This window comes from Oncorhynchus nerka, linkage group LG27 (genome assembly GCF_034236695.1).
Source record: "Oncorhynchus nerka isolate Pitt River linkage group LG27, Oner_Uvic_2.0, whole genome shotgun sequence".
Taxonomy (NCBI): domain Eukaryota; kingdom Metazoa; phylum Chordata; class Actinopteri; order Salmoniformes; family Salmonidae; genus Oncorhynchus; species Oncorhynchus nerka.
In genome coordinates, this window is record NC_088422.1 from 34,772,662 (window position 1) to 34,786,105 (window position 13,444).

The 13,444-nt window shown below is 42.2% G+C and overlaps 1 protein-coding gene across 1 annotated transcript; it reads left to right on the top strand.

The window, feature by feature from the left end:
* The first annotated feature begins 357 nt into the window (after positions 1 to 357).
* LOC115111659 (phosphoinositide-3-kinase-interacting protein 1-like) lies at positions 358 to 11,649 on the top strand. Its single transcript, XM_029637976.2, has 6 exons — positions 358 to 603; positions 1,001 to 1,129; positions 1,547 to 1,663; positions 3,094 to 3,267; positions 3,553 to 3,631; positions 9,742 to 11,649. Exons 1-6 carry the CDS (start codon positions 537 to 539, stop codon positions 9,959 to 9,961), a joined length of 786 nt encoding a protein of 261 aa, XP_029493836.1. The 5' UTR covers positions 358 to 536; the 3' UTR covers positions 9,962 to 11,649.
* The last annotated feature ends 1,795 nt before the right edge of the window (positions 11,650 to 13,444 follow it).

Below are 13,444 nucleotides of genomic sequence, written 5' to 3' on the forward strand. Positions count from 1 at the left end.
CCATCTAAAAACCTTTTCATTTAACACAGTTCATTCAAATCAACAGATCCTAAAGGATCCATATATTATTTACTTATACAAACTACATTTTAGCTGCTCAAACATCAAGAGAAACAGTGAGTTATTCAAATCGTATAACTACATGACGATACGATATTAAAAGGTGTACTATTCAGTGCCGAGTAACCAATCTGAGCATGTCAATTTGGTCCCAATGGATGGGCGAGTTTCTGAGTTGAGCTCTTTTGGCTCTACGTCTAGGACATTGAAAAGGGCAGCGCGCCGCAGCTGTCGCTGCCCGGTACTGCAGTGCAAAGGGGCGTTCCTTGTCCGAGAGAGCGAGAGAGAGGCTGTTTACGAAGAAAACAGATCTTGCTTTGACAAGAAGAAGGGCTCGTCTGCAGAGAGGAGAGCAGTTTGACTGAATTATTCAGCATAGGCTCTTCCACAACAAAACATATTGTTCTTTTTAAATAACCCATCTATTTCCTTTTGTGCACTGATCATTTTTCGTTTTTATTCATCCTGTCTACGGAATGTTTTTCTTGCTGCACTTTGTTTTGCTAAGCATTGCTTTAGCGGACAGAACACCCAATGCTGAAGGTAACACAATTCTCTTATTATGACGACTGAAAAGCAATGCCTTTGTTCACACTAGTCTATTTATTATTACATGTAATGTTTATTTGTTTTCGTTATATACTCAATATGCTCCCTTTATCAGTTAAGAATTGTATGGTTACATTATGGCTTAGGACCTGAGAAATTGAGTCCAAGAAAATGCAAGTTCTAAAATGTATTTGTTTACAACAAGAAGATTCAAGAATACATTTTGTGTTGATAATTAATATGAATGTACGACTACAGCAATGGCAATTCCTTGTTGAATGTGTGACTTCTAGATTCTGCACTTACAGTATATTGATGTTTTATTTGCTATTCATTTCTCTTTATTTTCAACTGAACATGTTCATTTTTCCATAAATCAATGTGTCCCCAGACTGCATCAAATCCAACGGCGTAGAGTACAGAGGGGAGCAACAGAACTCCTACACAGGACTAACCTGTCTGAACTGGACCAACACAACCCGGGACTATGATGTTATGGCGTATAGAGATTCACAAATGGGTAAATTACATTGTCATTTCATGACACAATCAAACATGTAATATACCATCAAATTGATAGTTAATTGATTTGACAAGTTCTCACCAGCCACCATTGCTGGAGTGTTCACTAGAAGTGCCCTGGTTTAAATGGCACATTTGTTGTGATGGTAAAAATGTTTGTTTGGTTATAGATGTTCCTGACACGAGTGTATAACTCGAGGCTTTAGTCTCTGTGTGGGTTATATTAGTAAGGTCAGGGTTAATGCATTTTAATATTGTTGGCAAAATACAGAGCCAGAGCATGCATTTCAGTAGTACAGTATATTTCATGCCCTTTGTGTTCATTATGCAAGCTTGTAATTAATTATACCGTGAGGGTTTTTCCACCCGTGAGAAACAGTGAGGATGTTGATGTCCTTTTCTTCATGCTCTGTAGGTATTGGGGAACATAACTACTGCCGTAACCCAGACTCATCTGAGAAGCCCTGGTGCTACGTGACTGGCCCAGATGCTGAGGCACAGAGACAGTCATGTGACATTGACACCTGCAAAGGTATTTAGCTGCCCAGTCATAAAAAAAGAAATAATCAGTCTAATAGAAATAAACATATACCTGGCGGAGGGAATATATATTATGCACACACATTGAAATGTAGGTCAGGGCAGGGTAAAAACACATTATTGGATGAGGAGGGGGGGGGGGCTACTTCCTCTGCCCTTCCCTAAATGTATTCTCAAAGCAGTTCTTGGAAAGGAAAGTCACTGTAGTTGAGAAATCACTAACTTTAAAGAGGTGAAATGTAAATGTTTTTCTCCGAACTAACCCTGTGAATGTTATTATTAAGGTGCGAGGCTCTAGAAGTGTTATGGTGGGAATGTCCCCCTGAGAGTTGGCCTTGAGAACCAAGCAAACTAATGGGAGGCGTGTCTTTCTTTCTCGGGAACCTAGAATGTATTTCTAGGAGGCAAGTTCTAAACTGACTTGCCTAGTTAAATAAATAATACATTTTAAAAAAGGAAACTAGAGATCTTTAGCTGAAGATTTTTAGACGAGATATCTGTAGTTATTTTTTTATGGTTATGCATTTATACACAAAATAACTCTGCTGATTAGGCATATCTGGAGAAGTTTCTTCTCCCATGTGAAAAGCTGTGAGAGAAGAGTCAATCAGCTATGAGGCTGTTTCCTGGGGGTTTGATCTTTGACCTCTCATTGTCTGGGAAGACAATACATGTCAAACAATAACAAGGGCCCTGTCCTTAAGGAACCTGCAGATGCTACATTTTAAAGAGCCATAACTTGTTAGGCAGGCGGCTGCCTAAAGTTAGGTATAAGCCTGAAACTCTTACTCAACCTATCGGTGGAAATGAGACCTTTCCCATGGAGACAGCAGGCAATTGGCTAATGCTGGCTATGACCTCATGTTCTTTAACTCCAGCAGAGTTGGTAAACACCTTTTTTAGAGAGCAGATGTTGACATCCGCAGCTGCAGTTTCCTTTTCCCTGAGACTGCGATCACGTCACGTGTAGTGCGCTTCTGCCCCATTGTGCTGTGAAATGGCTGTCATTTTTGATTATGCATTTTCTTTATAGAACTGCTTCCAAAGTAAACAAATTAGACTAATCCAGTAGCTCTCCTGCCCATCTGAGGATAGCCTCTGTGTCAACTTTATTGATGTCAAACAAGGCAGTGATTAAAAACCATGCGATTTACTACATGGAACCAAGTGGAAATTAGTTTCCTCCTCTATTCACTCATTTATTTGAACTCAATGTTGATTCTACAATAAAGCACGTAAAGAGCCTCTTCTGGCCGGCCTGGGAAATGTGAATCATTAAACAAGAAATAGAGTTAAAACTATTACTATCATGTGTCCTCAAGTACAGAAACCCAAATACAACATCGGAAAAAACAGAAAGCAAACTAACATGGCGGTTGGTCAGTGTTTGGGGACTGGATGTTGATCATATTGTCTCCACAGACGAAGCCCCTACAGAGGCAGAAGCAGGCCCCCTCACCACAGCACAGACAGAGATCTTTGAGCCGGCCAAGTCTGGGCTTGCCCAGGGAGGGGGTAATGCGGTCCAGCCAGTCATGGGCATCATCCAGAGGGTACGCACAGGACCCAAGAAGAAGAAGGACCTGGGCACTCTTGGTATGTCCTGATCTCATTGCTGAGCCATATGGCCATAGCATGTGAGCCTAAAGGGACAGTATTAAAAAGAATGGGCCAGCTTGATGCAGCTCGGCTTGGTACAATGAGATGGATATAAATGGTCATGAGTTATAAAGGATTCAAAATATTCTCATAGTCATAACAGCATTATTTACCTCACTGCAAGTGAACTGCACTGATATGCACATTTTCAAATACATACTGTATATAAACTTTTGTGAATTCAGTTTGGTAACCAGAGCCGGTTTGTCATGTCTCTTTCAGGCTATGTGGTTGGCATCCTCATGATGTCCATTATCATCCTCCTCGGGGTGGGCATCACCTTCGGATACTTCTACAAGAGGTCAGTATCAGCCACTATGCTACATTAGGTGCTACAACTGGAGAGACAGCACATTACAACCCTAGCTATGTTTCACTACTTTGTTAGGTTGTATCACGTGGTATGTGTGAGTGACGTAAGAACTAGAGCACATGTCGTGCACCACAAGACTAAATGGTGCCTCTCCGGAGAGTAGGAACACAATGTTTCATCGATTTGCAACAGATGCTTTGTTCTACTGCGAGAGAGACAGTGGTGTAGTGGTGATTCAAAACTGGAATGTAGCGTTGCACAGGCAAGCTTAGACTTGTCGTGTTCATGATGAAGGCAGCAGCTCTGAGTGCTTGGAACCTCTTTGGCGGAATGCCAGTGGGGTGAGGGAGGGCATGTGTGGGCAGTGGGCACAGAATGTTACCAGGATGTAGAGCAGTGTCAGTCGGATGTAATGAGACCAACTGCCACAAAGACAACAACAACGTGAAAACAAGAAACGGAATGGAAAAACAGGGGACGAGAATGCCTGTGGTCTGTGTATTTTAGGCACCCACGTTTGATTCTGAAAGAGTGGAGAGGGGGGGGGGGTAATGTGATGCTTGCTTAGCCTCCTACATGTATAGTAAACATGCATCATCACATATTGATGGTGAATCCATGCCACCAATGACATGTGTATGTCAATTTCCAATCATATGTACATACAGAGTTTTAGCCTTTTTCTTTCTCATGCAGTAATATCAGGTTTAGGGAAAAGGTACAGCCTCTGAAACCCAGGCTTGTCGAGTCAACGAGACAAGACTTGGAAGGATAGCCGCACAATAAGTAAATAGCGAAGGTTAGGAGGATTTGCTGATTCCTAAAATGACATAACGCAGACCCAATGTGTAGAATCAGTGCTGTAGTGGGGCGTAGTGTCGCATAGAAGCAGGGGGCAGGAAGAGGCTCCTGGCCAACAGTATGGCATGTTCCCTGTGCCGGCTGGGGCTCAGCAGAGAGCAGACCTCACAACACCCTCAGATTGTGTCCCGAATGGCACTCAATTCCCGACATAGTGGACTACTTTTTACCAGAGCCCTATATAGGGAATAGGGTGCCATTTGAGACAACTCCTGTCACCTGCCTGGACTGGGTTTGCTCATACTGCCTGGACTGGCTTAGCTCATACTGCAGCATGCCTGCCACCACCTACCCTCAGTCTCCATCAAAACATTCCCTTCCCTGTACCAGACCAGATACTGCCTTGAACCGCCCCTGTCATTTCTGCTACCTCAAGATTAATAGACACTGTTAAAAATACCCTCTTCCAATGATATGAGACTCAGCATGGGACACTTAAAAATAGCCTCATCCAATGATATGAGACTGAGCATGGGACACTACCTCTCGTTCTTGTCATGAATAGAAATCAGGACCCAAGATGGCTCTCCAAGTGTTTTGAAAGATTATCCAGGCCAAAATAAGTTGCTGGGGCACGCTATGATGAGCCTCTCTGATTTAAAGCTGTGTTTTCCTCAGGTTAAAGACATTAGTTCTGCAAACTGCAGTGTGAAATAGCAACTGTCAACCCCATGTGTGTATATAATCTGCCCCAACACTATGATCAGTACCACACAGTGGCGGAACTAGAGTTTTATACATGGGGTGGCCAAGGCTACTTCAGGGGGTCCATAGACCATGACAGAAAATGAGTGTGTAACCCTAACATGGCATCTAAGGAGCATGAATGAATCGTATGATTACTGGTTGGAGGTAGAAGTGATATTTCACGTAACGCAGAGTTCTTCAATGTGGCAGATAGTGTGGTCCAAAGGGTTACTTCATATAAAGGGTTACTTCATATAAAGGGTTACTTCACTAGAATTCTATAACATACTATGGATAGTCAGTGTCTCTACCTCAGAACTGCAGCTCAATTTCTTTCTCTCTCTCTCTCACACACACACACACACACACACACACACACACACACACTGGAGAGACTTGAATCACTCTGTTTTCATTCATATATAATCTGGGTCTATAAGTGTTGAACATCCAAAATATTTTCAGAATATAAAGATCAAGCACCAATAAGATAGCATTTGTGTGTTACATAAATTGCATAAGTTTATTTACAAAAAATGTTATTTACAAAAAAACACTGCAATTTGACACACCTGGTATCAAGCAGAAATGGACTTTAAAAATAATTTGTGCCCATCAATATTACAAATTTAGAGTATCATATTTATGCTCATATATATTATGTTAACTAATAGCAAAGAAACGTTTGGGAATTGGCCTAATCAAGGCAATCAATTATAATTTGTGAGACATCTAATCTTTCAGCTGACTGAAAGTGTAAAAATCTTTCGTGGATGGCCCCGTTGTAATAGTACCTCACAACTAAAGACTTTGTTCTTTTTTCTTTAAATTTTTGGTTTCATCTGCAATTACACCAAAAACTTCACTTTCTTTTACTTCTCTTATTATTTCACTTTGTACCATCTCAGCTCAGCCCTCAAGAACTTTGTTCTGGATTTGGTGGCTTGTGTACTTAGCATTGCCACATGCATTCATCCTCTTCTCCATGAGAGGGTCATGCTTTGCTATTTCTTCTAAGATTGTCAAAAAATTACCCTTGTTGTGAGAGTCATCAGACTCCCGATAACCTCTCTGCGCTATATTTTGAGTGATAGTTAATAGGAGCACATCTGCAATTGTTTTAATGTAAGTACAGTTTTCCTCCACTTTCTTTTTCCAGTCCTCATTTATGACATCTAACATTGATGAGTTGCTGTCAATATCCCTTTTATGCTGATTCCAAGCATACATAGCATTGATATGATGCTCTGCCTCCGAATGGAGCTTAAACCCAGAATCTTTAAACAGCGCCTTTTTCCAGTTACAAAACCATGACTGTGATGTGAAGGCAGATTCAGGTGCATTGGGCAGAGAAACATGACTGTGATGTGAAGGCAGATTCAGGTGTATTGGGCAGAGAAACATGACTGTGATGTGAAGGCAGATTCAGGTGTATTGGGCAGAGAAACATGACTGTGATGTGAAGGCAGATTCAGGTGCATTGGGCAGAGAAACATGACTGTGATGTGAAGGCAGATTCAGGTGCATTGGGCAGAGAAACATGACTGTGATGTGAAGGCAGATTCAGGTGTATTGGGCAGAGAAACATGACAGTGATGTGAAGGCAGATTCAGGTGTATTGGGCAGAGAAACATGACTGTGATGTGAAGGCAGATTCAGGTGTATTGGGCAGAGAAACATGACTGTGATGTGAAGGCAGATTCAGGTGCATTGGGCAGAGAAACATGACTGTGATGTGAAGGCAGATTCAGGTGCATTGGGCAGAGAAACATGACTGTGATGTGAAGGCAGATTCAGGTGCATTGGGCAGAGAAACATGACTGTGATGTGAAGGCAGATTCAGGTGCATTGGGCAGAGAAACATGACTGTGATGTGAAGGCATATTCAGGTGTATTGGGCAGAGAAACATGACTGTGATGTGAAGGCAGATTCAGGTGTATTGGGCAGAGAAACATGACTGTGATGTGAAGGCAGATTCAGGTGCATTGGGCAGAGAAACATGACTGTGATGTGAAGGCAGATTCAGGTGCATTGGGCAGAGAAACATGACTGTGATGTGAAGGCAGATTCAGGTGCATTGGGCAGAGAAACATGACTGTGATGTGAAGGAAGATTCAGGTGCATTGGGCAGAGAAACATGACTGTGATGTGAAGGCAGATTCAGGTGTATTGGGCAGAGAAACATGACTGTGATGTGAAGGCAGATTCAGGTGTATTGGGCAGAGAACCATGACTGTGATGTGAAGGCAGATTCAGGTGTATTGGGCAGAGAACCATGACTGTGATGTGAAGGCAGATTCAGGTGCATTGGGCAGAGAAAAATGCCTACAGGTAACACAATAAGTTGAATCTTGACTTACAGAATATTTAAGCCATGAATTGTCCTTATATCAGGCGCTGTTTGAAGCCCCTTTCCTAGTACCATGCTGAGTTCTGGGAAATGATTTCAAACACGGCTGTACAGGACCCTCTTCTCTGGATCTTGAAATGTCGGAAATACACGTTAAATAATGTGTCATATCTCTATGGAAATGTATAATTAAGGGATCCACAAGATTAGATACTAACAGCTGCTAACTAAAATGTGTAGTTTAAAGTATAGTCCTGGCCTACCATTGGGTGTAGTTTAAAGTATAGTCCTGGCCTACCATTGGGTGTAGTTTAAAGTATCGTCCTGGCCTACCATTGGGTGTAGTTTAAAGTATAGTCCTGGCCTACCATTGGGTGTAGTTTAAAGTATAGTCCTGGCCTACCATTGGGTGTAGTTTAAAGTATAGGCCTGGCCTACCATTGGGTGTAGTTTAAAGTATAGGCCTGGCCTACCACTGGGTCCTTCTGGAACAGCACATCTGGTGCTTGATGCAGTTGGGAGGGGCTCGATGACACCTCCTGGCAGCTCTGGCTCACTGTCTTGCTCAGAGCCAGAGGTCTCGGTGTCATCCCTTGATATATCTATTGCATTAAAATAACACAATAACCATTAGTGTATAATCAAAATAAAAATACCACAGCCATCAAACAAGAACACACATGAATCAACAACCAACATTTTAAAGTGAGGCTTAATCTGACAAAATCATCTATTAAAAGCTGAAGCTAAACTTAAATTCTGAACTGGGCATGTGACTGACTGTCTGGTGGATTCTCTGACCTGGTGTTGGTAGACTGGGTCCTTGTGAAGTCTGACCACGCTGACTCTGACAAGCCTCATGTAGGGAGCTGCTCTGACCTGGTGTTGGTAGACTGGGTCCTTGTGAAGTCTGACCACACTGACCCTGACGAGCCTCATGTAGGGAGCTGCTCTGACCTGGTGTTGGTAGACTGGGTCCTTGTGAAGTCTGACCACACTGACTCTGACGAGCCTCATGTAGGGAGCTGCTCTGACCTGGTGTTGGTAGACTGGGTCCTTGTGAAGTCTGACCACACTGACTCTGACGAGCCTCATGTAGGGAGCTGCTCTGACCTGGTGTTGGTAGACTGGGTCCTTGTGAAGTCTGACCACACTGACTCTGACGAGCCTCATGTAGGGAGCTGCTCTGGGGTTTGGTGGTGATGCAAAGGCTGGGGTCTGTTTGCACCTGATCTGCCTGTTTCTGCTTCTTTAAAAATAAGTCTGATCTCTCCCTTTCTTTTCATGTTTAATTGACCCAATGCAAAAATAAGACAGTCTATGGTTACATATAAGCATCCAATTACCCACATTTTCGTCCAATCTCAATCTCAATTATAAATCCCCTTTATCATAACTGTACGTTAAAATCAACTACCAGCCTAAGTTACTAGTTAGATCATTGCTGGCCCTACTCTGCAGTAAGTAACTTAACTAGCTAAAATTTCTTACACCTTTACGATAGCAAACAGGCTATCTGCAAATTGTGGTAATCTTTTGAGTAACGTTAACAGATTGATAATAACAATTGTTCGTTTTGAGTTCAAGTACGAAAATCTGAGTTAATGGATTTCAAATGGCTGAACACTGACAGCTGTAACCTACTAGTTACCCCACATTAGCTAAATATTCGTATACTGTAACTTACGACACTGCACTGTATGTGCGTGTATTACTAGCACAGATGTAAACATAATGTTAGGCTAAATTGGGAACCAATCTCTCTTATCTTATGAACTGTCTGTTAACGTTAGACCTTTGGCTCCATTAACTTACACAGCGACTCAACTTTCGTAAAAGTTGTTCAGGAAACCTAAACCTTAAAACTTACTTCAAATATGATGCTTTCACCAATCGCGAAAAGAGCTAGTGGATCTGTGAAAATGTTCTCTTCTTCTTCTGTATCTCGCAACCAACGTTAATATTCTCTCTTCCTCGTCCTTGATTTGAAAATGTCAAAATAATTGCTTCTTTCAACAAGAGGGGAAATGAGATGTCAATCAGCATCAAACTGCCAGTAGGGAATGACATTTTGGTGTGGCACCCGGGGTGGCCAATCCGATGTCAGTGGTGTCAAGTGCCACCCCGGACACCCCTCTGGCTCCGCCCCTGGTACCACAGTCCACCTAACCTGTTCTGTCTATGTGTTGTTTGTTGCAGAGGTCGGGACCTGAAGCGGCAGCATGACCAGCGTGTGTATGAGCGGGAGATGCAGAGGATCACCCTGCCCCTGTCGGCCTTCTCCAACCCAACCTGTGAGTTGCTGGATGAAAACACCATCGTCATCACGGCCGAGAAGCAGACCCCGACCCAGGATGGTATGGTAGGGGAGGGGGGAGACCCCCTGATGGGCCATCAGGCTGGTACACCAGGAGCCTGAGCACTGACCACCCCACTAGACTGGGAATGGACCATGACATTCGAACCTCAGAGGATCAAAACACTCCCCTAGCCTGACCTCCCTCTGCCCCCAAATCACCCCCCTTTTAAAGTCCTTACAAGGAGAAGGGATGAGCTCCAAAGACTGAACTGTGTCCTTATTGCCTTGCTTATAACACACACACACACGTGTCACAAACAGGGAAAGAATATGACAACATGTGGAGGAGGACTAATTTCACTCCATGTGTAGACCATCCGGTGAATCTGGTGGGGGTTGTGTACAAATGTGAATGTCAGGGATGCTCATTGAGAAATAGTGCATTTAATATCTAAGAAAACATGATCTTGGGCTGACCCCCTGCTATAGCAATAGGATGTGTATCAATCAACGTTAATGAGAGAGGGTGATTTTATGAGCTTTGGGTGAATAGAGTAAGAGTCTGCTTGGAAAGGGGGAATTCATAGCCTTTTCTTATTTTCTGCTTTCTTTGTCATATTGAAGTGCGGCAGATGGGTGTTAAGGGCTTACCAGAGAAAGCAATGCTACTCACGTCCCCTGACCCTTTGGCTGTGCTAGGTCAGCTATGGGAGTGCATCTAGTATACAGTAGATGTATAGGATAGCCCTGTTAGACATCTGTGTTTTTCTGTCTGAACGAGAGTGTTGGAACAGATGTGTGGAGTAATGAATTAGCTTCAGAGAAAATTCATATTAGGTCTAAATCAAATCAAAAGAAAAGGCAACATCTCCCGCTCGCTGACGCTGTGGCGTTGCCTTAGCATGATGCACCTGAATGTATTGCATGGTTCCCCCGGTGACCTTTCTGTTTAACTCATCTGAAGTCTGTGTGACAGAAGCCAATATACAGTAACTACAAACATCAGCCTATTCGTTGGCTTTACATGAGACGGACTGTATCGTTCCTCAGGTTAAGGAGTGACAGGAAAAGGGAAACCTCTTTTGAAAATCGAAGAGACAGTTTGTTCTCAGGACAAAATGCAGCAGCACTGGCGTGAAACAGAACACCGCTCAGTCTGCTGTCTGGCTAGAACCAGACAGATCCTGTTGAATGATCTGGACAGAACAGTCTTTTGTTAAGGGTTGAGGCCTGTGACATTAGATTGAATTTAGACCATTGAATTATGTGTCCCGAATGTTTGGGCAAGCAGTGGAGCAAAGTAGTGTAAAGAGGATATATAAGTACAAGCCTTTTGAGGTAACCTAGCTTATTAGATATGTACAGGATGGTTTAACTGCTTAATAAGTAGTCGGTCACATTTTGAAATAGGATGCTGAAAGTAATGCCACAGAGTTGGTTAGAAAATGTAACGTATCATCGGAGTCATTGATTTCAGCACAATCTCTTTTGTTGGGATGAAATGTAATATCTTTCTGCTTTACATGGTTGCTCTATTGTTCTGCTAATGCAACCCTTGCATCACTCCAAAATGGTATTTTGTGATGAGACTATTCATCTTTCAAATGGTTGAAAATCATTCTGCATCACTGGTTACTTCTCAATCCTTGTGGTTCCTTAATTTTAGTGCAATGTTTTGTAAATATAATTTTCTTCACTTTTGCAATGCATCAAAGTACTGTTGCTCCTCATTGGAGGTTAGTACTTGTATTTGTATGTTTGGCAGATTTTTACTGCTGCGACTGAAATAAAACTGATTTTGAAAAAGATGAACTGCATTCTCATTCCTCACCCTTAAAGGGGCAATCCGGAATTGAAACAATAACAAAGTGGATGCCCCCCCACCTCTGTTTTAGTAAAAGGCAGAGGGATGTGCCTGGATAAATGTAACCACTCTCAAATTCATAGAGCTGTCATGCAAGGACTGACCAAGATATACAAGTTATGGGCCAATAGAAACCAAGATTGGCCACTAGATTATAGCCAGTTGATCTCTCCTTAAACCATCAATATGCTCTAAAATCCCCCACACAGCTGATCTCAGTTGCAACCATCATCCACCACCGATTTACCACTTCATAACACGGATATCGGCGTTATCTTGTCCTGATTGCTACCAACATTTTTCAAGTCAATTACGCCCTCTGGCGGGTATTATCAGAACAATTTGATCTTGCTATTTTAACTCACTAAGTGCTGTTTATCTATTTGACAATAATTCTGTACTCTGAAATAAAGTATTTAATTTCCTCATTTACCACAACAACTCTTTATGAATGGAAAAGTCATGTTGTAGGATACATTTTTCATTTATTTTTCATTTCAAATGTATGTAATCCATTAATGGTCATTTCTTATCAAGAAGGGAAAGGCCTGGAAATATTGCTGAACTGTAGGCTACACATTTAACATTTGAAACGAAATTGTGATTTTGTTGTATTTGGAATCAAATTATATTGCATTGTAATATTGTGCGGATAGTGGAGATTATTTAATTAAGTTATGTGTAGAACAATGTGATAACACTCAATAGTGAACCTTCATAATTTCGTTTAGGGCTACTGTACAAAATAGTATTTAGGCCAGTAGGTCTACTGTAGCATATTGTAGGCTACTTCATTGAAGAAACAATGTCTGAAATGTGGTAGGGAGAGTCATTTCTTATGATATGGAAGCCGTTCTCCAAAGAAACAGATGCAAAGAGCTTTGTTTTAAAATTATATTTAAATTGTCTATCACACCCGTTGCTGCAATCCATATCACTTTCATTTACAATGTAATTGATTAAAAGTTGCTCTTCAATAACTTTATTTCCACAGTCATAATCATCGTAATTGACAGGCTACATTTCCCAGTATTATTTCAGTTATAATATGTCACAATATCCCATTTATCTTTTTCATTTTCTATTTCGTTGTTCCTGATACACTACATGACCAAAAGTATGTGGACACCTGCTCGTCGAACAGCTCAATCCAAAATTATGGGCATTAATATGGAGTGGGTCCCCCTTTGCTACTATAACAGCCTCCAGTCACGTTCTTCCACACCGATCTCGACAAACCAATTCTGTGTGGACCTTGATTTATGCACGGGAAACAGAAAAGGGCCTTCCCTAAAATGTTGCCACAAAGTTGGAAGCACAGAATTGTCTAGAATGCCATTGTATGCCATTGTACCACCCCAGACCATTATTCCTCCATCACTAAACTTTACAGTTGGCACTATACATTGGGGCAGGTAGCGTTCTCCTGGCATCCGCCAAACCCAGATTCATCCGTTGGACTGCTAGATGGTGAAGCGTGGTTCATCACTTCACATAACGCATTTCCACTGCTCCAGAGTCCAATGGCGTCGAGCTTTACACCACTCCAGCCGACGCTTGGCATTGCACATGGTGATCTTAGGATTGTGTGCGGCTGCTCGGCCATGGAAACCCATTTCACGAAGCTTACTTGTTGGAAAGGTGGCATTCTATCTGAGAGAGATTGCATGGAGATTGCATGGTTGTCTGCTCGATTTTATACACCTGTCAGCAACGGGTGTGGGTGAAAGAGCCAAATC